This window comes from Ambystoma mexicanum, chromosome 2p (genome assembly GCF_040938575.1).
Source record: "Ambystoma mexicanum isolate Mex_15411 chromosome 2p, UKY_AmexF1_1, whole genome shotgun sequence".
Lineage (NCBI taxonomy): Eukaryota > Metazoa > Chordata > Amphibia > Caudata > Ambystomatidae > Ambystoma > Ambystoma mexicanum.
In genome coordinates, this window is record NC_090923.1 from 1,314,574,467 (window position 1) to 1,314,600,997 (window position 26,531).

General features: G+C 49.2%; 1 protein-coding gene across 1 annotated transcript in view; it reads right to left on the reverse strand.

Annotated features, from left to right (window-relative positions):
• BAIAP2L1 (BAR/IMD domain containing adaptor protein 2 like 1) overlaps nucleotides 1–26,531 on the reverse strand; it is a 1,517,181-nt gene that overhangs the window by 1,279,814 nt on the left and 210,836 nt on the right. The window contains exon 3 of the mRNA XM_069645654.1: nucleotides 3,292–3,378. Within this exon, the coding sequence (XP_069501755.1) occupies nucleotides 3,292–3,378 (87 nt within the window). The remainder of the gene's footprint in view (nucleotides 1–3,291; nucleotides 3,379–26,531) is intronic.

Below are 26,531 nucleotides of genomic sequence, written 5' to 3' on the forward strand. Positions count from 1 at the left end.
ACCGTTTTCGGATGTTGAAGACTTTTGAATGTGCATGGCTTTCTTAACAGACCTCCGCAGGGCAACTTCGACTCAAAGTTCACTGTTCAGCTTTTTTTTTTACTCTCCCCTTCTCTCTGGGTTAATTTTGCTTCTTTTGCTTTTGCAGTTCATTCACTTTTATTGTACAATGAACCTTTCACAGAGACTTTCGAATGGGCCACTTGCGTGGCCGGACCACTCCGTTACTCAGTATCGCTGATTTTACGGCTATCCTTACTTCAAAAGTTCATTAAAAGGTCTGCCTTTCGTCACGCCTCATCCACACGTGTGCAGCCTTCACTTGCAATTTAATGTTACCACTTCAAACTTTCTTAAACACATGGTGGTCTCTCAGGTTGCTTGCCAGCTCCCCGGCTGTGTGCGTTTCTTTCTTGGTTTTACGATTCCCATTCACGAGTCAAGGTCAGTACCACAGGCTTGGCCTTGCCTCCCCAACACTGCCCTTCACCCAGGAGGGTCGCTTGCGTCCGCACAACACAATGCAGCCTTCCGATATGGGATCTGGCCTTCTCCACGTGTCTTTCGCGGCCTGTTGGAGGCAACGACCTCCAGTAGGGAATTCTTGGGGTTTTTGACACACTGCTCTTGTCCCTTGGTCCTTTGCTCTGCTCCAGTAGCTTTGCCTTTATCCTGGAAGCTCCACTCGTACTCGTGTTCCACCTTGCTCAAAGTGGGTCTTTGGGTTCTGCCTTCTATCCGTGTGAGGAGAGCTAATTGGCATCAGGTGTATGCACTTGGTGTCAAATGCCTGACTCTGCCTGACCTGATTAGCAGGATATTTCCAATACGATGTATGAGAGTTAGTCTTGTTACTCTGTCACCCTCTTCCTCGGCACAGTGTTTGTGTAAAAGGGAGGAAGGGGAGTTGGGACCTCGGAGAATCCTAACAAATAGGATGGGTTAGATAAACAAAAAAGGGAGGGAGGGAATACCGCGTCTCACTATCGGTTACCTCACCCCCATTCCCCGAAGACCCCTCACACAGGTGATCCTCCCGCACTGGTCCACCCCCAGGGTTTGGATCCAAAGGTGATGGCTGTGCCCTGGTCACCTGAGGTAGAGATCCCAAGGGACTAGCGGGTGAGACATCCTCTGGTTTCTCACAAAGGGAACCTATGCAGAGCCAGTACTCGAAAACCTGGAGCGTTTTTCAGCCCCTTCAGCCTCAGCAGAAGTATTAGCCCTCTGTGAGGGAACCTCGGCAGGATCAGTGCTTAAAGACTTGGGGCCTTTGCCCTCCTTCTTTGCCCCCTCAGTGGGACTGGTATGACAACAAGATCCTTTGTGGGAAAGTAGTTCACACCCGGTAGCCATAGTCCCAAGTTGGGACCCCTCGATCCTGCTGGTGTTTATTGGGGGGTCCTCAGGAGTGATCCCGGTATTTTTAGTCACTTTACAGGAAACCTCTAAACTAGGCTTGGTACGTTCAGTCCCAGACTGGAAAACCACAGGAATAACCCCAGGTGAAGAAGCCCCAGAAACTTTGGGATTCATTTTAGTTCCCAGAAGGGAAACCTTGGACGAAAATCCGGAATCCAGGTTAGATCCCTTTCGGGACACTTCACAACTCTGGAACAGAAGCCACTTGGACCCCTCCTGGACACAGAAAAGCCTGGGAAGGAGTCTCCTGGCTGGGGTGCCCTAAAAAGGAATGAACTCAACAGAGGTTTCCTTTTCTCATCGATGAACTACTGTAAATGTGGAGGAGGTAGCCATTGGAACATCTCCCACCTGACGAGCCTACTCTGGAGAGCCCAGATGGAGAGTGAGTTGCAGTAGAGGCAAGAGTCTCATCAATGTTACAGGCCCAAGCACTCCAGAGAATGGGGTTCCACCCTCGCCAAATGACATTCCCACAAAGAAGAACAGGACACGAATCCCTGACATAGAGGCAGCCATAGACTGAGGTGAAGACCGTGGAACCGGAGCAGGACGATAAAGGACAAGTGGGAAAAGAAGAAAAAATCCCCACGATGCAAGTGTGTACAACCCCAACCGTGCAGAGAAAATGACTGAAGGGTGATGCACGGGGCGGAGTTCAGGGAGGTAGGGTTACAGCCATGTGAAGTGGCACTGCATAATAATAAAATAAGGACAAAACGTAGTTTTTGATGCTTCAAAGTGCTCCGGTCCTGTCCCTAAAGGATGGAATGTCCCAAAATATGGAGGAAAGGGGGCAAGACGTAGGAGTATGAAGACCACTTGCGAGTATGTAGACCAGTATGTACAAGACCTTCCTATCTGACAACATGAAAGACCATCCTTCTTGGACCAAAACAGCAGTACAAACATCCTGCTCCCATTCCAACTGGACTCATATAGACAGACCAGTGGCTTCCAATTTTAAAAGTTAAAACAGTTTGTAGTGTGAGCGAAATGTTCTGCCCCCTCTTATACTAAAAGTGACATCACTCACAGAAGGAAGGGAAGATTGCACCAAAGAGTGCCTCATATTCCATGATGAATTACCAACTAGGAAGTGCCTTGCAATGACAGTTATTTGGAAAACAAAAGTATTAACAATAGTCACCTAGAAAAGATAAAGCACTGAATTAACCCCATTACCAGCAGGCAAAATGCTAGAAATTGATAAAAAAAATGTTAAGCATTACTGAGGACAGTAAAGAAAGAAAATGCCGGGGAAATTACCCAAACCTAACAAATGAGATGCACCACAGGACTTCATTAAACCGAACCACAGCCTGTCCTAAGGAAAAATTAACATGGAGCAAAAGATAAAGGCTAAAACATGGATTCAGGAAAGCACTGAATACGGAACAAAAGATGGCTCAGTGCTGGAATCTAAAGTAAGCAATGATAAGCTCCAAATCGTACATCTCAGAGTTATGAGCAGTAGGAAACTCACCGTAATACAGTCTACTTAAGTACATAGAAAATGGTACGAGCTACTGATAACATACATTGCACCAAAATGAAAAACAGCAAATGTTGGTATTCACTTTGAAGACCGCAAACTGATATACAATTATGGTGTATGAAGCAACAGTGTAATACAAGATCAATGAACATTCGTTAACCACAAAATATTATTGACAAAAAATGTTAAAAAAATAGACATACATATGTAAAAAAAAGGACCAAGGCGTGGCAAAATCATTTCAAGCATAGACTAGCAAAACAATAGTATCAGTCATTATACTATACACTCACGACACCCCAGAGATAAGAAGTAATTCATAAACTAAAATTGTTTTGAGAAAATTTTTGTAAAATCTCAGTACTACTTACCCAGTTCTTTAGAAACTGGTGAAACTCGAGTTATTTCTCCAACTTTTGCAACACAATCATAATAGGCTCGTCCTGCCTGGATCATAGCTAAAAATAAAATGTATGATACACAGTCACTATAGTATTTGATGAAGTGCACCGGAAGAAATGCAGTTTTGTTAAGACTGATGAGAGAATGTAACTTCCTATTAAAGCAAAGCCATGTCAGTTTTGAATGGAGACTGAGCAATCATGCTAACAAAATCTAAAGGAGGGAACAAAATATAATTTCAGGGGGAAAGTTGCTTTATTGCATTGAAATTCTTTATAAAAGGAGTTTATTTCATACAGTACAAACATGTTTATTTATTACAGATAATAATACTGCCTAGTTTAAGCTATTGCACACTGGTACACGAGTGTGGCACTTGTGATGAAGTGCAATGCTTGATTCGAGGGGTAGATGGTGGCTCAACTGGGGGTTGGGAGGGGCGTGTGCTTCCACCCTCTATATGATTCAGTGTCCTGGGGAAACATAGGGAGGATCCATTAGCCTTTCCAGCATGCCGCAGTCTTTTGGCAGGGAATTGGTGTATTGAACAGGAATATGACGCTGTGCCTTTAAGAGGAGCACTAAAGAATGGATAATGTCTCTAAAACCTAACCATCCCTCTAGTACAACCTTGCTCAGATCAGAGATCGATGCCTAGAGCAGGAATGGGATCCCGATTCTCTGAGTGGTGTTTTTATCTGTTCAAAGATCCAGACAGGGTCGACCTGGGTTACACAAGTCCTGCCTTCAAAGTCAAGAATGCATTAAAAGCGGTAGAATAGGGAAAACATATGGCCCTTATAAGAATACTGCTCCCCCACATGCAACCAGTGTATGTAGGCAACTATTTACCAAGAGCCCTTTTCCTAGTTTGCACACACAGCTCAGCACTACAGTGCGCAGTTGCAAGATGCAGAGCTCTGCTGCAACAGTCCCACGCCAGACGTTCACAAAGTTGCATTCCGTGATGGCAGCCAGCCTTCACCAAGCTCGGACTGCGTCTCTGGGTAGGAAGTGACAGGGTCACAGAGGTGGCAGAAAAGCTGTTGTAGAGGTGGAGCCAAGTACCGCCACTCAAAGCTCTGCCCCCATGCTGCCTATATGTTGGGAGCCAGAGTGTGAAACACATTCATTGCCAGTGAACATACCAACACCGCAAATAATAATGGAAGCAAGGTTCCCATTGAGAAAACCATATATGCATATGTGAATATAGGATGGCCATTTGAATAAAATTCCAGAGGAAGTGGGAAGAGCAATCAAGGAAAAAGACTGGCGACGTCGGGCGGGGCGGAGCGGACGCACCCAGAAGAAGCTGACAAGCATAGATATTCTATAGAATCTAAAGATGAAGTTGAGCAACATTTTGGGCTCGAGATAAAGATGCTCAGGCTACAGAAATAATGAAGATATCAAGTCATTTTACAATTGTACAGACGCAGTAACGCAAGCTGACAAAGTATTCTTGAGGCTGGCTACATAGTAAATAGATTGCAGCGATGCGCCTATGTATATGAATTGGCATTTGTAACACGCCTATACACAAATGTTTCAAGGCGCGACGAGGCAAGGGAGGGGAACAGAGGGAAGACAGAGACAACAATCTTACTATGCCAGGTGACATTGAGGTCGCGCACGTGCAGGGGAGGGTGGGAGGGAGAAAGGGGAGGGGAAATGCAGTACATGGATAAACAGTAAATAAATAAAACAATACATAAGAATAAATAAGAATAAATAAGAATAAATAAGAATAAATAAGACGTGCGACCAGCTGGTGGCAAGTGCTGGTAGGGGGCTGTGGGGATGCAGAAACATCCCCAGAGTGAAAGGGTTGCCACGGGGGCCGTGCAGGTGTGGAACTGGCAGGGAGGGGACCTGGGCCCGAGAACAGAGGATAGCCAGGTGAACAGTGCAGTTTCAACCAGGAGTTCAGCAGGGGAGAGGAGGAGAGAAAGCAGAAGAAAAGAGGAAGGTCTTGAGGTGCTTCCGGAACCAGAAATGATTCTCCTCAAATTTCAGAGAGGCAGGGAGGCTGTTCCAGAGGGAGGCCCCAGCCAAAGAAAGATCTACCACCAACTCGTTGCTTGGAGAAGCGACTGACCAAGAGGGAGTTGGAGGCCGATGAGCAAATAGCTCGAAAAGGAAGATATTTAGGAAGAGAGAGTTGAAGGTATTGAGAACTCCAGGCCCCAGATGTCCTTGTGGACAATGCAGAGGGTTTTGAACTTAATCCTCGCAGCCACTGGGAGCCAGTGGAGAGATTTCAGTCCTGGAGAGAGAGAATCCCTGGGCTTGAGGCCAAGGGCAAGTCATGCAAACCTGTTTTGGATGAGTTGCAGAGAGCGGAGAGTAGAGGCAGGCAGATTTAGAGAGAGGTTGTTCCAGTAGTCCAGCCTAGAGAGAACCATAGCTCTGAAGACAGTGAGCTTCTTGGGGAAGGAGAGGAAAGGAAGAATACCTCTGGAGGAGGTGCAGCTGGTAGTGTGACTTCTTAAAGACGTCAGATGTGAGGAGAGAAGGATAGTGTGGTGTCGAAGATGACCCCGAGTTTTTTGCCTCACAGGTAGGAGCAGGAAGAGGGCCAAGAGAGGCCGGCCAGAGAGTGACAGGAAAGGAGGGAGCAGGTGTGCTGATGAGGTGAATCTCAGTCTTACTGGCATTAAGGCAGAGATCCTTGGCGTCACACCACTACTGGATAGCAGACAGTCAGAGATGAGAGAAGGAGATGAGGTGGCTGAAGGGAGCCTGAAAATGAGCCGAGGGTCATCTGCATAGCACTGAAAGTTGGGGCAGAGCGCAGCAATGCAGTGGGCAAGAAGTGCCAGGTATTGGTTGAACAGCCAGGGAGAGAGGTTAGACCCTTAGAAACACCACAGGTAGTAATAGAGATAGAGGAGAGGAAGGACCCAAGTTGTACCTGGGAGGGTCGATCGGGGAGGAAAGAAGTCAGCCAAGCCAGGGCCTGATCGGTGATACCCAGGTTATCACAGAGACGGTTGAGCTGGTTGGCATGGTTGACTGTGTCAAAGGCAGAAGAGAGATCAAGTAAGATGAGGGGGTGTTGGAATCTAGATTGGAGAGCAGGTCTTCGCGGATGTTCAAGAGAACAGTCTCTGTGCTTCTGGCAGCTCTGAAGCCAGACTGATAGTCATGGAGGCAACCAACAGATTCTGTGTGAAGATTAAGCTGGGAGATGCCCAGCTTTTCCAGGAGTTTGCCCAGGAAAGGAGTGATGGAGATTGGGCGGTAGTTAACCGGGCAGGACGGGTCAACAGAGGGTTTCTTAAGATGAGGGTGTGCAAGGGAGTGCCTCATGGGGGGTAAGGGAGGGCAGACTCCAGTGACGAAGGAGTGGTTGCAGAAGTCAGCCAGAGCAGGAACCAGGGTGTTAATGGGGTCCTTGGTGGTTTTGGAGGAGCAGGGGTGAACCTCTTTTGACAAGACTTTCATAGATCGGACTAGTCTAGAAACATTGCCTGGGGAGAACAGGAGAAAGGCAGAGAAGGAGGGAGGAAAGGTGGCCGAAGAAAGGCCAGAGGAAGACCAGGGAGGAGGGGGAAGAGGAAGAGAGGACAGGATGTCCTGGGTTTTAGAGATGAAATGAGAAGCCAGAGGCATGCAGTGGGCCTGGGAGTGGACAGGAGAGGTAGAAACTGCAGCAGGATTGGCCAGTTCCTTGCAAATTTAGAGTTTGGCCGAGTTGCTAGATGCCGCAGACAGGCGGGCTTGGATGTGAGCTCTCTTCTTGGTCCGGACAGAGAGCCGGTATTGCCTTTGGAGCAGGCGGCAGGCAGTTTATCAGAGGATGTACCGGAAGCATGCCCTTTGCATTTGAGGGTGACGAGGTATGAGTCGTATCAGGAGTTGCACTTGGCTTTGGGCTTCAAGCGGATCCTCATGACAGGGGCAAGAACATCAAGAGTATCAGACAGAGTGAAGCATGGAAAGGGCTGTGTCAGGGTGCGAGTCAGCCAAAGTGGGAGGGGATGAGAAAGTGGCGACAAAAGCCTCAAGTGACACACGCTTCATGGGTTAGATAATCGAGAAGGTGGGTGGCAGTGCTGGAGGTGACTTGGCCTGAGGGCAGAGAGGGTGAGTTAAGAGAAAAGGAGAAAGTGATCACTCCAGGAGAGATCAGTGGCAAGAGGGAAAGGTCTGAAGAGATCAGAACATCCAGAGTGTGCCCTGCAGAGTGGGTCGGGCTAGAGGGGAGAAAGAGAGCGATGGAGTCACAGAGGTCACGAAAGAGTCCAGAGGAAGGACAGGAAGGATCCAGGTGGATGTTAAAAGTCTCCAAGAAGGAGGAGTTGAGTGGTCGAGACCAGGAGGGAAGAGGAGAGGTCCGCCCACTCAGTGGAAGGAGGAGATCTGACCAGGTGGCCTGTAGATAGTAGCCACAATAAGGGAATGGCTAGGAGAGAGAGAGAGAGCCTGCAGATGAGGCATTCGAGAGAGGAGTAGGGCTGCATAGGAATGACAGAGGCAGGGATCCACTCGGGGAGATCAGTGCTACACCCCCTCCAGAGCCGTTGGATCTGGGCGCTGAGAGGATCGTGTAACCATCGGGGAGGAGTGTCAAAGCTCGTGACAGAGCTGGCCGTGAACCATGTCTCAGTGAGACCAAGGACATCAAGATCAAGTTGTTCCAGGAGACAGCAGATGTCAGAGGAATGCTTGACAGCAGAGCGAGAGTTGAAAGTGGCAATGTGGAGAAGGTTGATGTCCTTGAAAGACTTCCAGGGAGGGGTACGCCCTGCAGAGGTGTAGAAGAAGCTCGAGGGGGCGCAGAAGACGAAGGAGGAGAGGGGAAGGTAGCCAAAGTGGAGATAGAAGGGGGAGGCAAGGAAGCTGTGTGGGGGAAGAGAGGGAACAACAGGAGAGGAAAGGAAATTGATGAGGCGTGGGAAGCATCTATCAAAGAAGAGAAGTTTGGCCTGAGGGCCTCGGACCAAGACAGCACCATTCAGGTAAACATTAATGATGACCTTAGAGCAGTTGAAGGGGGGCAGGAGGGCCTCCCACTGGGTGCCACCATTGATGGGAGAGGAAGAGAAAGGAGAAAGCACAGAGACCATATGAAGAGTCCATAGGTCTGGCGAGTGAACAACAAAAAGGATGTCAGTGATGGTTTGCCTGGAAAAGGTGCTGGTATAGGTGTCAGCGATAGGGAGGCCCGTGTTGGAGACCAAGATGTCCTTTTTAAACTTCTTACCAGATTTAGTGAGGAGAGCAGGATAGTCAATAGAGAAGCAGTTAGAAAAGATAGGAGAATCAGAGAGTACCATAGAGTAGATAGGAAGAGGAAGGGGGTGGGGAGAACACTAGGGAAGAACATAGGTAGGGGTGCAAGCAGACGTGACAGAGATGAGACAATAGTAGACGATTGGACAAGACGACAGGAGCTCAGATAATGGTATAAAAGTTCATAGATGAATGCTTTGCTAAGAAGGCAAAACCATAGAACAGCACTACTTTCACAATGCAATTTTAAATACTTTCACAATTAACTACCGGAGAAAAAACACCTAAGTTTGAGGGTCCTGTATAGTGGGGAAAAAATGCCTAGGTATCTCAATGCAATTTGTTTAAATACTGGAGAGAAAGAAAAATAAAGAAAAACACACCCAAGTCTGCCAAGCTGCTATGTGGCCAGGTTTGCAGGGTATAGTGAAGGCTCTATGCCTGACCCGGGCCACTCTTACCTTACTTCGTCGCTGCTAGTTGACTACTGGCAACTGGCTATAGGAACGCATGGACTATGGATATTCCACAAACGCACTTTATCAGAGTCTGGACCCCATGAATAGAAAGGCTTTTTCAGTGTGGTGCAGTTGGACAACAGCTAATGAATGATGGTGAATTCAAGAAAGGCTTGGTTGGCCCAGCACCAGAAAGTCAAGCTCACCGTGAGCCTGGATCTTCATGCAGAAGCCACAAAACGTGTGAAAAGAACATACTCCTGTTTGAGGTGAGGTGCAAGAACATTGAAGACGTCAGAGGGTTTTCATTTAATAGAGTTTAATACAGCAAAAGGCTATGAAACATGGTCGGATGAAAATAGATACTGAAGTTGAACTGTATCAAAACCAAGAGACAAGTGTGCCTGCGCTCCCTTTTTTTTCCCCAGGCAGAGAGAACATTTACAAAGCCAATGTTCAGAGACTAATTGACTGGCAGTCTGCAAGGGTGATGATATATGTCAGGCTAATTAGGTGGGAAGCTATGGTAAAAAACAGCCCACCAGCACCTAGGTGCCATCCTGCGTGCTGCTAGCGTGTGTGGAATATTACAGAGGAGTACGAGGGTGCCAACCAATTATAGAGGGCCACGTAATAGAGAGCCCCATAGTTGTATAACCAATAGGACGCTCTGTATTTGATGACGTTCATAGTGACATGCACTAGGTGAGGGCTTAGTTGCTCACCTGATGATAAAAATCCAATCACTTTCCTGACTATTATGGAACATATAGATGTTCCTTTTAAGCCTATTTTGTAGTTTGCCACATAGATGAATGTTAGTGACGATGAGTTTTTACTATATAATCTGTTTATGAAACTTTTGAGAAGATCAGAGCGTTTTCGTTGATGTTCGTTGTACTTCCTGTTTAGACAATAGAAAATAATTACCAGGTTACTCACTGTAGTGACCACCTTACTCCTAGTCCATAGTCCCCTTTCCTCCATACTTGTGGGACATCTCTCCGTCCTGTGGGACGGGACCGGAGCACTTCGTAAAAAGCATCCAAATATTTCCAAAATGTGTCCTTCCTCTCTTTCCTGCGTGGGGCCCGGCACGCGGCCGTAACCCCGCCTACCTTGGCTCCGCCCCGCGTATCGCCCCTCAGTCCTTTTCTTTGCCAGGTCAGAGACCCAATACCAATAACAGAGGAACCTTAGTAGAGGGGACAGCGGGCAGGCGTATGGAGGAAAGGGGACTATGGACTAGGAGTAAGGTGGTCACTACGGTAAGTAACCTGGTAATACTCCTACGTCCCACCCCCTTTCCTCCATACTTGTGGGAGATTCCCAAGCACTCCTTACAGGAACTACGGGTGGATGGAAATACCCCTTACTGAAAAAGGTTCTTCAGCACAGCCTGACCAAACTGAGCATCAGCACTAGAACTCATCGAGGCACTAATGCTTACAGAAAGCAGATGGAGAGGCCCAAGTAGCTGCCCTAGCGATGGACTCCCAGGGAACATACTTCTGAAAAGCAACCGCAGCTGCTTTGCCCCAGTCCAGGTGTGCATGAATACCTTTGGGAGGTTTCAGCTTTTGGACAGTGAAAGACTCCACGATGCAGGCGGCTATCCACCTAGAAATAGTTGCCTTAGACCCCTGCTTGCCTTGAGGGTTGCCGAAATTCACAAAAGTTGAGAAGAACTTCTAAGCTCGGAAGTCCTATCCAGGTAGAACTTAAGAGCTCTTCGGACATCAAGACAGTGTAGAATCCTCTCCGCCTCCGAGGCGGGGTTCGGAAAAAAGACCGGTAGGGAGATCGATTGATTCAAATGGAATTCGGTCACTACCTTCGGCGGAAAAGTCGGATTAGTTCGAAGGACTACCTTGTCCTTGTGAAAGACTAAGAAAGGATGCTCCACCGACAATGCCTGGAGCTCACTCACTCTCCTTGCCGATGTGACGGCGACCAAAAAGGACACTTTCCAAGACAAGTACTTGAGGTCCACAGTAGCCATTGGCTCAAAAGGTTTATGGCACAGCGCCGTCAGGACAACATTCAGGACCCATGGCGGGTGCGGATTACGAACTGGAGGGTAAAGGCATGTTAAACCAGCGAAATGCCTCTTTACCACTGGGTTAGTCAGAGAATACGAACACTGATCCGTAGAAAGATAAGCGGAGACCGCTGAAAGGTAAGTCCTGCATGACAGAACATGAACCCCTGACTCTGCTAGGGAGGACACGAAGGACAACACCGTGTCAACCGTGCCCCCCCACCCCCCCCTTGGATCCAATTTCTTCTCTAGACACCAATGACAGAACCTGAGCCATTTACTCTTGTACGGAGATCTGGTCAAGGGTTTTCTGGCTGCCTGGATAATACGCATGTTATCCGCAGACAAATTCAGATGCTCTAAAGGGTTGTATACGAATTGTTCGAATTACAATTGTTCGAATTACAATTGACCTTTGCACAATTGACCGAATTATGAAGATCAATTGTTACATATATGCGGGGGGAAACCCCCCCCCCGCTACTCCCCTATATATATATATAAAACCAAACATATATATATATATATATATATATATATATATATATATATATATATATATATATATATATATATATATATATTATATATATATATATATATATATTCGGTCAATTAGGTAATTCGAACAATTGTGTTCGAACAATTTGGGTAATACCCTCTAAAGAACTGAACTCAGGCACCATGCCGCCAAACTGAGCGATTGGGGGGAGGGGTGCCACAGCTGCTGCTCCCCCTGGTGGAGAAGATCGGGAGATACCGGTATCCTGATCGGCGGATAAACCGACAGGTGTTGGAGTTCTGAGAACCAAAACCTGGCCGGCCACCACGGAGCTATCAGTAGAAGAGAACAGTTCACCGAGTTCTTCAACTTCCAAATTGCCCAGTGAACTAGAGGCAGAGGCGGGAAGGCGTACGCTCTCATGTTGTGCCATGGAATCTCTAGAGCATCCCCCAGAGAGGAGGCTCCCAGCCCCCCCTCTGGAGGCATACAGAGGAAGCTTCTTGTTTGCCGCCGTCGCGAAGAGGTCCACCTGCGGTGTGCCCCAACGCGAGAAAATCCCTGAGAGGACCTCCGCCTTCAACTCCCACTCATAGCTGACCACTGTCCGCCGGCTGACGGCATCTGCTGTGACATTCAGCTGGCCCGGGATGTGCACTGCAAGCAGCCAGACACCATGAAGCACGGCCCACTCCCAAATCTGGATGGACAGGTCCACGAGGGGGGGAGACTTCGTTCCCCCCTGCTTGTTGATGTAATACATTGACACCGCATTGTTCGTTCTTATGCGGACCACTTTGTTGACAATGAACGGTCTGAACGCCCTGAGCGTCAAGAAAATCGCCAGAAGCCCCAAATGATTTATGTGCAGGAGCTTGTCCTGAGGCGACCAGAGGTCCGTGACCTGAAGGAGATCTAACGTCGCACCCCACCCGAGGAGGGAGGAGTCTGTCGTAATCGTCACCATAGGGACCGGGTCCTGAAACCCCACGCCCCCAGACAGATTGCTGAGAGATGACCACCAGTCCAGGTCCACTCTCATGGAATCCGGAATCATTATCCGCATGGAGTCTGGGTCCACTGCCTAATGCCATGAATTCCGAAGGGCCAACTGGGTCCATCTCATTTTGAGACGAGCAAGAGGAAGAGCCAGCACACACGAGGCCATGAGGCCCAGAAGCCTCTGGAACCACCAGGCCAACATACTCTCCAACTGTGCAAACATCTGACACGTGGCCAACAGATCCGCTATTTTGTCCCCGGTCAGGTATACTCTGCAGTCGATCGTGTTCCAACGAAAACCCAGAAAAATCAGGTCCTGAGAGACCGTCATCGAGGATTTCCACCAGTTCACCGACAGCCCAAGATGGAACAGGAGCTGAAGGAGAGACTGGAGGTTGCCCGCTGCCACCAGCGGACAAGGGCTGCGTAAAAGCCAATCGTCCAAATAAGGATACACATGGATACCCTGAAGACGAAGATAGGCCGCAATCACCGACATCATCTTCGTGAAGACACGCAGCGCCGAGCTGAGGACAAAAGGAAGCACCTGAAAGTAGAAGTGCTCCTCTCCCAAAGAGAAACGGAGGTACCTCCTGTGTGGAGCCCAAATCAGGATATGCATGTACGCGTCCTGAAGATCCACTACGCTGAGCTAGTCGCCCATCTGCAAAGAGGAGCGTATCTGGCTGGGCGTGATCATCTTGAATTTCTCTTGGGGTAGGAAAGAGGTTGAACTGGGAAAGGTCTAGGATGGTGCGCAGGCCAGCCTGGTTGGGTTTGGGCACCGTAAACAGCCGGGAGTAGAAGCCCTCCCTTCGCTCCCCAAAGGGAACGTGTTCCACAGCCCTGAGGTCCAGGAGTTTCTGAACCTCAGCGTTGAGGGAGGGCGAGCCCAACAGCTGAAAAGGAGGGATGAGGGGTGGGGTAGTGGGTAAAGGTAAGCGTAAGCCCGCCCGAGCGACTGACAAGACCCATCTGTCTTCTGTGATGGTTTGCCATGCCTCCCAATGAGATGCAATGCGCCCTCCGACCAAAGTCTTGTGCGAGCGGAATACCCTCATTTGGCAGGTTTATCGGTGGTGGTGCCGCCTGAGGAAGAGGCTGAGGAGTGGGAGAAAAACCGCGTACGCTGCTGTCTACGACGGTTATTCCCCGCAGGAGTATCCACTCTGCGCAATTTGCGGTCGAGGAAGCCCCTGAAACCAGAAGAAGGTCGACTCTGCGATAAAGGTCTCTGAGGTTTGAAAGGAGCTTTAACCAGAACAGACAATGATTTAGCCGTCTGAGTGCTATGCTTGGTTTTGGTGAGCTCTACATTCAGTAGAAGAATGAAAAAGCTCCTTACCATCGAATGGAAGGTCCAATACTTTGTCTTGCACTTCCTTCGAAAACTTAGTGGCATGCAACCACGCTTGCCTCGAGGTATCAACCCCGAGCATCATGCCCCGAGCCGAGGTGTCTACGTGATGAGCCGCAGCCACCAGGAGATCCTGGGCCAAGACCCTGGCATCGGAAAGGCCACCTCTGAAATCTTCCAACTTCTCCACCGGAATGTGCTCCTCAAACTCCGACAGACCTATCCACATCCGCATGTTAGCTCCCGCCAAAATCAATTCGGCATTGGCCTGCCTGAGCTGCAAGGCCGAATTGGCAAAGATTTTCCTCCCTAGGGAGTCCAGAAGCTTGTACTCCTTTCCCAAGACCCGAGTAGCTGTCGCGGAAGAGGATGCTGCAGATCTGGACTGCAACGTGGCCGCAGCCACCACTGTGGAGGAGGGAGGCATACAAGACGATAAGGCCACTTCCTCCGAAGAGTGCAGCCTGTACCTCGCGTCAATCTTTTTATTGACAAAAAGTCCCGAGTGTTGCTTCTCCCAGACTCTTCGGACCTCGGCCAAAACATCCTTCTGTAGGAAAAGGCTGGTACACTCCAAAGGAGACTGGGTGAACGCCACAGAAAGCACGCCCTCCTGTGGAGCAGGTGCCTCGGGAACCGGAACATCAAAGAAATTCATCATGTCCAGTACCCGGTCATGAAAAGCTCTAACAGAGCAGGGCAGGGCAGGTCCTCGTTGTCCTGCTCGCCTTGAGGGTCATCTGACAGGTCAGGATCCTGCTGAACCGTGTCAGGCACTGCCTTGTCCACTGGGGTCAACGGTGGCAAAGGCGGAAGAGCAGGGGCAGGCACCACGGGCAAAGGAGGTGCCGGCGGAACCACCAGAGGAACGGGTGGAGCCGGGGGCGCTGGTGGACAAATTTCCTTAAAAAGCCCTTTGAAATACTCCCTCATGGGGTCGGTGCGCATAAGCGCTTGAAATTTACCGAAAAAAGCGTCCTAAGGAGATTGCTTTGGAACCTGAGGAGGCCTCTCATGAGGTGGACAAATACAGGGACGTAACGGAGAAAGGTGCCACGCTGGGCCCTCCGCCGAGGTATCCACATAAATCAAAGGGGCCGCCCCTGCAGACAACGAAACATTGTGCGGAAGAGGCATCCGGGCGTTCCAATCATAAACGGGCCGGTAAGGATACGCACAAGTGACCTTAGGTTCACCCAAAGGACCGAACCCTACACCAGGGGCCGATGGCGTAGTTGTAGGGGTAGCACCTAAAATGGCCGCCACGGTCGTGACGGGAATGGCTGCCATTTTGTCTTCATCTGAGGGGAACTGCGGCACGTGAGGAGGTGAGGCAGGGGTCCCCCGTCGATGGATCAGGGGTCTTAATTTTAGCCTTAACATAAGGAACCTCGGCAGAGCCGGTACTATGAGGCCTGGAATGTTTCTGCGACATACCAACCGCCAACTGAGCCTTCGAAGGAAGGACCTCGGCACTGCCGGTAAAAGGAGAACCTTGCTTCTTTGCCCCCTCAACAGATCCGGTATCACCACAAGAGCAGGAACGGTGAGAAACCGCTTTCACCGACAGGGCCCTGCCCGGCCCCTCAGAACTGTTGGTAGCCTTAGCCTCTGTACGAGGGACCTCGGGCCTAGGCCCGGTAATAGCCTTATCGGCACGGGCCTCGAACATCCGTTCGGTAAACAGAAGCCCAACCAAGGCCTCGGGCGCACCCCGGTCTTGTTTTTGAGGGAAGCCGAAAGAGAGGCCTCAAAGCAAGCTCCGGTACCCTGTGAATCAGCAGAACTGGGTCTACACACAGCCCCCACAGGAGGGGCCTCGGAAGTTACTCTGGTGTACACAGGCCCCTTACGGAGACCCTCAGAGAAAACTCCGGTAGAATTATTAGGCCCGACAGGTACCTCAGGGCGAACCCCGGTGACAGAGCGATCAATGCCCCTCCCGGCTCGAGAGGAACCCGCGAAGGTATCCCCCGGGCGGGGTGCTCTGAAAAGTAAAGAACTTACCGGGCGTTTCTTCTTCTCGTCGATGAAAGCCTGAAAATGAGATGGAGGAGTGCGTCGGAACACCTCCTCCCACCGTTCCAACCGACGTTGAAGAGCCCAGACCGAAAGGGAGTCATGGTAAAAACAGGAGTCCCAACGGTGTTCCGAACCCAAACACTCTAAACAAAGAGGATGGGGATCCGCCCTCGCGAAGCGACGATGACACGAGGAACAGTCTGGAAAGTCTAATTTAAAGGACATAGACAGACTAGAAGACGAACGCTAGCGAGAGCCAGAGAGGAAAACAGGGAAGAAAATCTTCCGAGGATGCAAGTGCGTCCGGCCCAGATCGAGTGGAGAAAAGGACTAAGGGGCAATGCGCGGGGCGGAGCCAAGGTGGGCGGGGTTACGGCCGCGTGCCGGGCCCCGCGCAGGAAAGAGAGGAAGGACAAATTTTGGAAAAATGTGGATGCTTTTTACAAAGTGCTCCGGTCCCGTCCCACAGGACAGATGTCCCACAACTATGGAGGAAAGGGGACGGGACGTAGGAGTAAACAGATTTACTTTGCCAACTTCCTGAGTCGGTCTGATTTTTGATGTTTGAGTATATTCTACATACCCATCTATCTCAGAGTATTGCCACCTCGTCTTAAAGGGCCTTGTGCTGGGTACACAGTTTCACGTGGTAGCAGAGAGATGATGTTTAAAAGGCTCATCGACCTAGTAAGCTTTAGAGTCCCAGAAATATCACGTGTCCTCTGCCATTCAGCTGGAGGAACGTAAAGGTCCCTGTGGATAGCGGTCATTAGTTAAAGTAAAAAACCTTGCAAGTACAGGTGGAACAGGTCCCTCGTTTTCAGGCGGAATACCCTCCCGATGTCTACAGGAAGCGGAGCGAACCGATGGCTGAAGCAGCTGGTTGAGGAGGAGACGATCCTGAGGGTCAGGCGCTGAAAACGCAAATAGTGAGTAGATTGAGAAAGATGGCAAACAATGAATGAGCATTGAGTGGGGAAAGTGATAACGGGGAAAGTGAAACATGGGTTGGTGGGATATTATAAATTTTTGTTTTAAGGACGAAGAGCGTCATAGTTAAATTGTGGACAAAAAATGATCCACAAAGATAAGCCCATAATCCTTTGTCAAGGGAAGTATAACAAGAAGTTGTTTTAAAGTCCTAGAGGACATAAATAGGACACAAGCAGACCAAAGGTCGCTAACTCCGATCGGAGTCATTTAGGGGCACAGTAGCCGCGAGGAGCGTCGGCAAGGATCTATTGTTGGGGCCGGCCAGTCTGTCAGAGTTTGTCTATTTGTATATTTTATATGCTGTATGTGGTAAACAGATGATGAAATATTGAAGAATAAAAAGGCACTAGATTATGGCGAAAAGCTGAAATTTGATTATTTAATTGACTGATGGTGTTTATTGAACAGATAGATTGAAGTAAAGTGAAACAGAGGTTTGGAGCTACGACGATTGGTGCATGGTCATATTGTATTATTTTTCTGAAAAGCATTTATCTGTGTAAAATAACACTAAGTATTAATAGTCAAGTGTGACCAGTCCTAATGGAGGATATTACTCTGCTTACACACTTGGGTAGACAGCTGCCAAAACATGCACCTAAGCTCAAGCAGTTTAGTGCAGAATGGGTTAAGGGTACAGCAGATAAAATGTTCATGCCATAGCCACAAGGGGGAATCACTTTCCAAAGCAGTTTTGCAACACATGACGACATATTTGCAGGCAGCATTTAGGGGGAAAAAGTTAGAAAATAGGCTAGCTAGCTTATAGCTTTGGAAAATGTATCAGGAGGAAAGGGAAGACCCGCCTCCTGAAGACTGGATGCTTAACCAGTGTAAATAAGGGGGTGTTGAGCCTTCTGTTCCCCCTACGGCGTCTGAAGTAAATGTCAATCAAAAGATGAAGGAGTATACCCATTAAGAGAGTTTAATTCAGCAACAGGGCATAGTAATTCGACACATAAATTGCCTGTATATGGCAACAATGAGATTCCAGAGAAGACTCCGGAAAGAGCTGTGATCTCTAAAGTCCTTTGGGACATGGAGAGTAGTGACCAACAAGGGATGTCTTTAGATACAGGAAGAGAAATAAAGAGATGGAAAGGAGAGAAATAAGAAGCTGATGAGGTGGCGCTCATACAGAACGAATGGATGGGCGGTCAGATATTGCTCAAACCCAATGGAAAGAGCATCGAGGAAGAGAGTCAAAAGGAAGATCAGGATGAACAAGATAAAAAAAGACAAGGAATGAGGAAACCGATTCAAGGAAGATGAGGTTAAAAGAAAGTAGACAAAGATGGGAACAGAGCAGAGGAGCAGAGAAAGAATAATAGACAAAGAGCAATCGAATAACGAGATAGGTTAGAAAAGACAAGAGAAGAAGAGGAAGAACAGAAAATAAGATATACAAATTCAAAGATGAAGAGATGAAGTGCGTAGAGCAAAAGAAAGAGGTAAAAAGACAGGAAGAGGAAAGGGTTAGTGAAGAGGCTAAGAGCCTAAGTGAATTTTACAACGAAAGAGAAGACAAAATGGCACGCGACATTGATTGCATGGAGAAAGAGTTGATGGAACCAGATCCAGTAGTGGCATGGGAAGATATTGAAGCGTTCTTCCCGATGCAAGAACCAATGCCAGGATCTTCTAAAGTAGACTTAGAAGATAACTTTGATATAGAAGCTATTGAAGGCAGAATCAAGAAAGCTCATCAGGAGATGAGGACAAAAAATGAATCAAGAAATAAAGGGAAAGACGATTGAATTAAAGGAGCACAGTCACGAGGCAAAGGGGGTGGGGGGTCTCTTTAACCTAGAGCATACAGCCTTGTCTTTGGACAAGTTAATGTTAAACAGACGAGAAAGATGAGAACCACACTAGTTGGGGACAAGATTTGTCAGAAGAATACAGAGAAACCTTCAGTGAGGAAGAAGGCACTAGTGTATATGGACCTGAGGGGTATTTCCAGGCAGATAAAGAAGGGAGATGGTTAGACCTGGACCTACCTAAACTGAGGACGCCAAAGCCCCTGGCGCGGCCAGATCGACCTAAAGGGCGATCCCATACTGTGAGGGGAGACTTGCCACCTTTAGTAAGCAGATTAAGGTCACTTCCAGGAAGGAGACAGTGTGGAACCACTGTCCCTGCTATGGACAGAGACGATGGGGATGAGTCCGATTTTGGAATTTCGCAGATCCCATCGTTAGAAAAAGAAGGAGGCCCATCACAGTACATTCCATGGCCCCAGATGGATAAAGATAATTTAGGGTGTAAACTCCTGAGTCTGACATCGGGTGCAGGGAAATGGATATATGAATTATACCCTTGACTGTTTGTCGGATCTCGTGTGCCTGGTCTTTGATCTCCAACCGTCACTTTTCGAGTGGGCAGTGGCATGATCTCCACGTGGCTTTTTTGAAGGGGTCTGGGACGCTTTCTCTAATATTTTAAGCATCGAAGCCCTAAAGGCCTAAAGCCCTAAAGGCCTCCCATTTTTCAGGGGAATCATGCTTTGAGGGATAAATCACCCTTCTCTCAGACGAGGAGGAGGAAGACCTGTGATGTCGCTTTTTTGACTTCTTGGACGAAGACGAGGAGGATTTCCTCGAGCGACTCTTGGACCTCCACCCATGTCGATATTTTCCTGAATCTTTTTGTCTTTTCGAAGACCTATAAGATTCCTCCCCCACCGCCAGCTTACCGTTCCATTGCGTTCCCTAAGAGTCTTATTGGACATGGCCTAACAGGAACCACATTTGTCAACCAGATGGTCGGGGCTGAGACACTAAAGGCAATTCCAATGGGGGTGGGGGTCGGTAATTGACATTTTCCTACCACACTTCAGACATTTTCCAAAACCCGTCTTGAGTGTGGTTGGAGTAGATGACGAGGACATTGTCGAGAAAAAACCTGATGCGCCGTTCTGTGACACAAAGCAGTGCTCTGAAAAACTGAACTGAGGTAACGGGCGTGGCTGGAGCCCTTTATACAGCGGATGACGTTGACGCTCGACAGCCGCCCTCGAGGGACTACAACTCTGCAGCCTCGAACACAGCACCCTCTAGTGACATGTTTTTTCCAAAGCAGCAAAGCTGGGAGACAAGGTATCTAAGATGAGGAATACGTGGGAGGACACAATCCATTCGAAAGATTGATTCAAATGAAAATCAGTAACCACTTTAGGCAGGAAAGAAGGATGAGTGCAGAGCACAACGTTATCCCTATGGAAGGTGAGGAACGGATGTTCCACAGACAAAGCTTGAAATTTGCTTGCTCGCCTTGCCGATGTCACTGCAATCAGGAGTGCAACCTTCCAAGAAAGGTATTGGAGATCAGCAGTGGCCAAAGGTTCAAATAGTTTATGGCATAACGCGGTGAGGACCACATTCAAATCCCATTTGGGATGAGGATTGCGTACCGGAGAAAAAGATGTAATAAACCTGTAAAATCCCTTTTAATGACTGGATTCGGCAATGAAAGGAGCAGCTGTCAGTGGACAGGTAGGCGGCAGTAGCCGACAAGAAAGCCCTGCAAGACAAGACATGAATACCAAAGCCGCCAGATGAGATATGAACGAAAGGACAGTGTCAATCATAGCGTGTCTGGGGTCCAGCTACTTAGCTAAACACCTGTGGCAAAACTGGAGCCACTTGCTCTTATACTGAGACCTCGTGGAAGGTTTCCTGGCCAATTGGATAATGCGCATATTGTCCTCGGACAAGTTAAAACGTGCTAAGGATTTGAATTCAGGCCCCAGGCTGTCCAGTTGAATGATTGTCGGGAAGGGTGCCACATCTGCTGATCGCTATGTTGAAGCAGGTCGGGAATCAACAGCAGTCTGATCAGAGGGAAAAATCGACAGATGCTGAAGTTCCGAGAACCAGAATCTGGCTGGCCACCAATGAGCTATGAACAGGAGAGTGCAGTTCGATGTATTCCTGAGCTTGCAGAGTGACCGATGAATCAGAGGTAGTGGCGGGAAAGCATAGGCCTTCATGTTGTGCCACGGAATCTCAAGAGAGTCCCCTAAGGAGGAGACCCCGAGACCGTTCCTGGATGCATAAAGAGGAAGTTTCCTGTTTGTAAAAGTCTCAAAAAGAACCACTTCTGGCGGAAAAATGGTGTTGAGGACCTCGATGTTCAGTTCCCACTCGTAGCTGGCCGCTGACTGCTGGCCGAGTGAGTGAGTCTGCAGTCACATTGAAGTGACCCGGAATGTGTACCACTAGTAGCCAAATGCCATGCTGGATGGCCCACTCCAAAATCTGAATGGCAAGATCCACAAAGGGAGGTGACTTGGTGCCACCCTGCTTGTTGATATAAAACATTGCCAATGAGTTGTCCGTGCAGATGCGGACCACCCCGTTTGTGATGGACGGTTGAAAAGCTTTTAGCGCCAGAAATACGACCAGGAGTTCCAAATAGTTTATATGAAACTGCCTATCCTGCGGTGTGCATAGATCGAAAACCTGGAGATTATCCAGCGTCGCGCCCCACCCCAGAAGGGAGGAGTCCGTGGTAATTTTCACTTGTGGGCAGGGCTCCTGAAAGGAGGCTCCCACAGAAAGATTGTTGGTCGAAGACCACCATAGCAGATCCGTCGTCAAGCAGGATGGAACTGGGATCATCTTGGAATCCGAGTCCAAAGCCTGTCACCAAGAGCTCCGAAGAGCCAGCTGAGTACGCCGCATCTTCAGACGTGCAAGAGGAAGAGCAAGTATGCACAAAGCCATGAGGCCCAGAAGTCTGAAACCACCAAACCGCCATGTGCGCTGATTGGAGGAAGAGCTGACACGTGGCGGATAGATATGCAATCCTGTCCGCCGTTATGTACACCCTGGAATCGACCACATTCCAACAGAAACCCAGGAAAATCATGTCTTGGGAGACTGTCATGGAAGATTTCCGCTAGTTCATCGACAACTCAAGACTGGAGATTGCAGGAAGCCATCTGTGAACAAGGCCTGCGTAGGAGCCAGTTGTCCAAACAGAGATATACATGAACACCCTGTAGCCGAAGGAAAGCTGCGATGACCAACATCATCTTCGTGGAGACAAGCAGCGCCGAGCTGAGACCAAACGGGAGATGTTCCCCTCCGAGGGTAAACCGCAGATATTTCCGATGAGGTCTCCATATCAGGATGTGCATATAGCATCCTGAAGGTCCACTATACTGAGCCAGTCGCCTTTCCGAAGAGAGGACTTTATTTGGCAGGGCGGGATCATCTTGAATTTCTCTTGGGGAAAAGAATGATTGAACTGGGAAAGATAAAGGATAGTGCGCAGGCCAGCCTGGTTGGGTTTGGGCACTGAACAGAGTAGAAGCCCTCCCCTTGCTCCCCAAGGGGAACAGGTTCCACCGCTCTGAGGTCTAGAAGTTTCTGTTCCTTGGCTCTGAGGGCGGGCGTCCCGATCTGTTGGAAGGGAGGGTTGAAGGGTGATGTAGGTGGGAGGGACAAGCAAGAGCCCGCCCGAGCGATGGACAAAACCCACCGGTCTTCGGTGAAGGTCTGCCACGCCTCCAGATGAGACGAGATTCGCCCTCCCACCTGAGTCTCGTGCGACCGACAAAAAATATAATTTTTCTGATTTTTGCAGGAAGACTACCTGTCCCTGGAGTGGAGGCCGATGGATGAGAGAAAAACCGACCACCCTGCCATTGCTTATTTCGGCGAGTGCCGCCAGCGGGTGCATCAGTCCAGCGCACACGACTTACCTGAAACCTCCTGAACCCAGAGAAGGACAGAGTCTGGGCCCCCGACCTCTGAGTATAAGGGGCCTTCGCAGGAGCGTTGACCAATACCGATAAAGATTTGGTGGTTTGGGTACACTCTTTGGTCTTTGTGAGTTCCGCATCGGTAGAAGAATGAAACAATTCCTTGCCGTCAAAACGAAGGTCCAGAACTTTATCCTGCACATCCTTTGAAAACTTCATTGTGTGAAGCTACGCCTGGCAGGAGGTGTCAAACCCTGCCATAAGGCCTCAACCTGAGGTATCCACGTGATGTGCCACAGCTTCCAGAAGATCCTGCGCCAGTACTCTGGCGTCTGACAGCCTGGCTTTAAAGTCCTCTAGCCTATCTGCAGGAATGCACTCCTCGAAATTGTTTAACTCTTTCCACAGCCTCTAATTGACTGCTGCCAGGATGAGCCCGGTGTTCGCTTGACAAAGCTGATGCGCCGAATTGGCAAAAATCTTGTTGCCCAAAGAGTCCAAAAGTTTATCCACACTGGACAGGATTTGAGACGCTGCCCTTGAAGATGCAGAGGCCGGCTTGGAGTGGACGGTGGCCGCAGCCACCACCGTTGAGGATGGGAGCGGACAAGCTGATAAAGCTATCTCCTCAGAGGTCTGAAGCTTGTATCGAGCGTCAATTCTTTTGATGTGGAGCCCTGTGTGGTGTTTATCCCAGACCTTACGGGCCTCGGCCAAGACATTCTTCTGGAGGAAGAGGCTGGTATGCTCTTAAGGTGACAAGGAAAATGCTCCCGAAAGCACCCCCTCCTGCGGAGTGGGGGCCTCAAGAACTGGAATGTCAAGGAGGGCCATCATATCCAGGACCCGGTCATGGAATGCTCTCACCGAGCGGTGGTGCTCATCGCTGTCCTAAACCGCTTGCGGTTCCTCCAACGAGGCGGGAGCAGAAAATTTGTCTGGCACACATACCGCCTCAGGTTTTAAAGTATTGTCCCGGTCTGCCAGTGTCTTCTCAATAGGAGACAACAGGGGTAAGGGAGGAAGAGGCGGAGGAGGTACAGAAGGAAGAGGTAGAGGGAGTGGCACCACTGGAACCTGCATCGGAACGGCTGGGGCCGAAGGCGGACCAGGAGGCTCAGAGTACACTTCCCTGAAAAGACGTATGAAATACACCTTCATAGGGTCAGAGTGCATGAGTCTCTGAAAATTCCCAAAGAACTCATCCTCAGCTGAAGGCTTTGGTGTAGGTACAGGCAGAGGCCGCTCGTGAAGGGCATACCCCCATGAACGCAAAGAGGATGGTTGCCATGAAGGTTCACTACCGGCCAGGTCCACGTAAACCAGTGGAGCGGAAGCAGGCGGTAGAGAGACTGTATAAGGCAGCGGTGTCCAAACACTCCAGTCAACTGATGGGCAGAACTGATTTCTGTTGTCGACTTGACGTGGAAAAGGCTGCTCAGCCCCAAAAGAAATGCTCCAGCACCAGACGGCGTGAACGTCAGCGAAGTATTCAAAATGACCACTGTAGAACATGAAGTTTGGGCCACCATTTTGTCAACCGCTGAAAAGAACTGCGTCACATGTGTAGATGAGGCTTTTGTGTCCTCAGAGGGGTCAGGGGACATCAACAACACCTTAGCCTTGACACAAGGATCCTCGGCAGAGCCGGTACTGGGTGGTCTCAGATGTTTAGTGGACATCTTAGAACCCACCACAAACTTAGCCTCCCACGGAGGAACTTCTGCAAAGCTGGTAGCAGAGGAGTAATGGTCAGTGACCGCCCTCTTTGTCCCCTCGACAGAACCGGTACCACCACGACCCTGAGCGTGGGACGGTTGAGGAATATACCTCACAGACAAGACCTTCAAAGAGGATCTCTCGGGTCTGTCGGTGCTGACCTTAGCCTCAATAAGAGGAATCTCTGGGTTTAACCCGGTACGTAAAGCTTCCTCAAGAGGGGCCTCGAGCCGAGACTCGGTATGGAAATCTCCAGAAACAGACTACAGGGCGTACCCCGGTGACGGTGTGGAAAGCTCCAGAAATGGAGACCTCAGGGCAAACCCTGGTATCCAGAGCACTGGACGAACTGGGCCTAATAATAGTCCCCAAATGGGGAACCACGGAAAGATTTCCGGTACTGGCAGGTCTGCTACGGGAACCCTCAGAGACTACTTGGGTACGCCTATTAGGCCCTTGGGGAACCTCAGAGGAAACCCTGGGGACAGAGCTACACAAGCCCCTCCCAGACCTGGAAGACCCCGAAAAGGAGTCCCCTGGCCGGGGCGCCCTAAAATGTAAAGAACTTACCGGGCGTTTCTTCTTTTCGTCGATGAAAAGCTGTAAATAAGGTGAAGGAATGCGCTGAAACACCCCCTCCCACTGAAGAAGACGACGCTGGAGTGCCTGGACCGAGAGGGAGTCGCAGTAGAAGCACAAATCCCAATGATGTTCCAGGCCTAGGCACTCAGAGCAAAGAGTGGGGATCTGCCCTAGAGAAGCGACGTTCGCAGGAATAACAGGCCACAAATCCCAGAAGCTCCGGTACAGACAAAGGAACCGGAGCCAGAAGAAAGGACAACGGGAACAAAAATAAATTCCCAGTGATGCTAGTGCGTCCAGCCCCGACCGCACGCAGAAAAGGACTGAAGGGCGATGCACGGGGCAGAGCTCAGGAGGGCGGGGTTATGGCCACGTGCGGTACCCCGATAAAAATAGAAGGACACAATATTTCATTTTTGATGCTTTTTGACAAAAGTGCTCCGGTCCTGTCCTGAAGGATGGAATGTCCCACAAGTATGGAGGAAAGGGGACAGGACGTAGGAGTAAGAGGGTGAAAGTAACCCAAAGATGAGAAAAGGGTGCAAGAGAGCACAGGGAGGAAAAGAGGGTGTAAGAGCACAAGCCTGAAGGTATAAGTGAGAACAGTGAAAAGTAAAGAGAAGTGTGCAAGAGGCAGTAAAAGGTGGAAAGAAGGTGCAAGTACGCGCAGCAGGAAAAGAAGGTGAGCAGGTAAAGAAAGGACAGAGGGAAAGGGGCACAGAAGAGGAAAAGGTGCCAGAGAATGAGGAGAGAGGTTAGAGGTCAGAGTGATCGCTCCTGGGAGGAGCAAAGAACCCAGCGTTTACGAAGAGTACCCCCATGAAAGAACTGTACGGTGAAAGGTACATCCTGACAAGATGAACTTTTGCTTTGTGTGAAACCAGAGGGGACTAGGCTTGGGGAAGGGAACCCTTAGAGGCCTGTGAGAACAGCAGATGTCCACAGTTTTGTGCATCACCCCCGTCCCCTGCACACCCTAATGTTTTTTAGTTTTCAACCCTTAGAGGCCTAACAGGAACTGTGTCTGTTTGTTTGGAAGGATCAAAGCTTATGGAAGGGAACGCCATACACCTAGAGACCTTGTGAACTTTATTGATTTGCTGCAAGAGCCCTGCATGGAAGGTCCCAAGGTCAACCCTTTCGAGTTGAGCTATTTTGAACTGGCAGAACTACACCTATTGGTAGGACTACCTGAAACCAAATGTGGTTTACATTTTCTGTTGAATCACCATTTTTCCTTTAAGAAGACCCCCCTATCACATTTGGTTTAAGAGTGAGGGTAAGCATAGGTTTCGACACAGCCAAACATTGGTTTTGCATTTAGGGACATTGACGGCCCTTAGAAACATCAATTGAGGGAACATCCCCTCTTAGAGTTAGGGCCAGATAGGCATTACACCAACCCCACAAAGTTTGATAATAAAGGTTTTCAAACTGTTACTTTTGAGTCTGTCTCTCTTGAAAAACTTGTGTACAGGCACGTTATAAATGACGCATCATGTCATATCATACCATACCATGCCTGTCTCAGAGTATATATTGCATTGAAATCTGGTGCTTAATACCCCTGTCTCTAAGATCA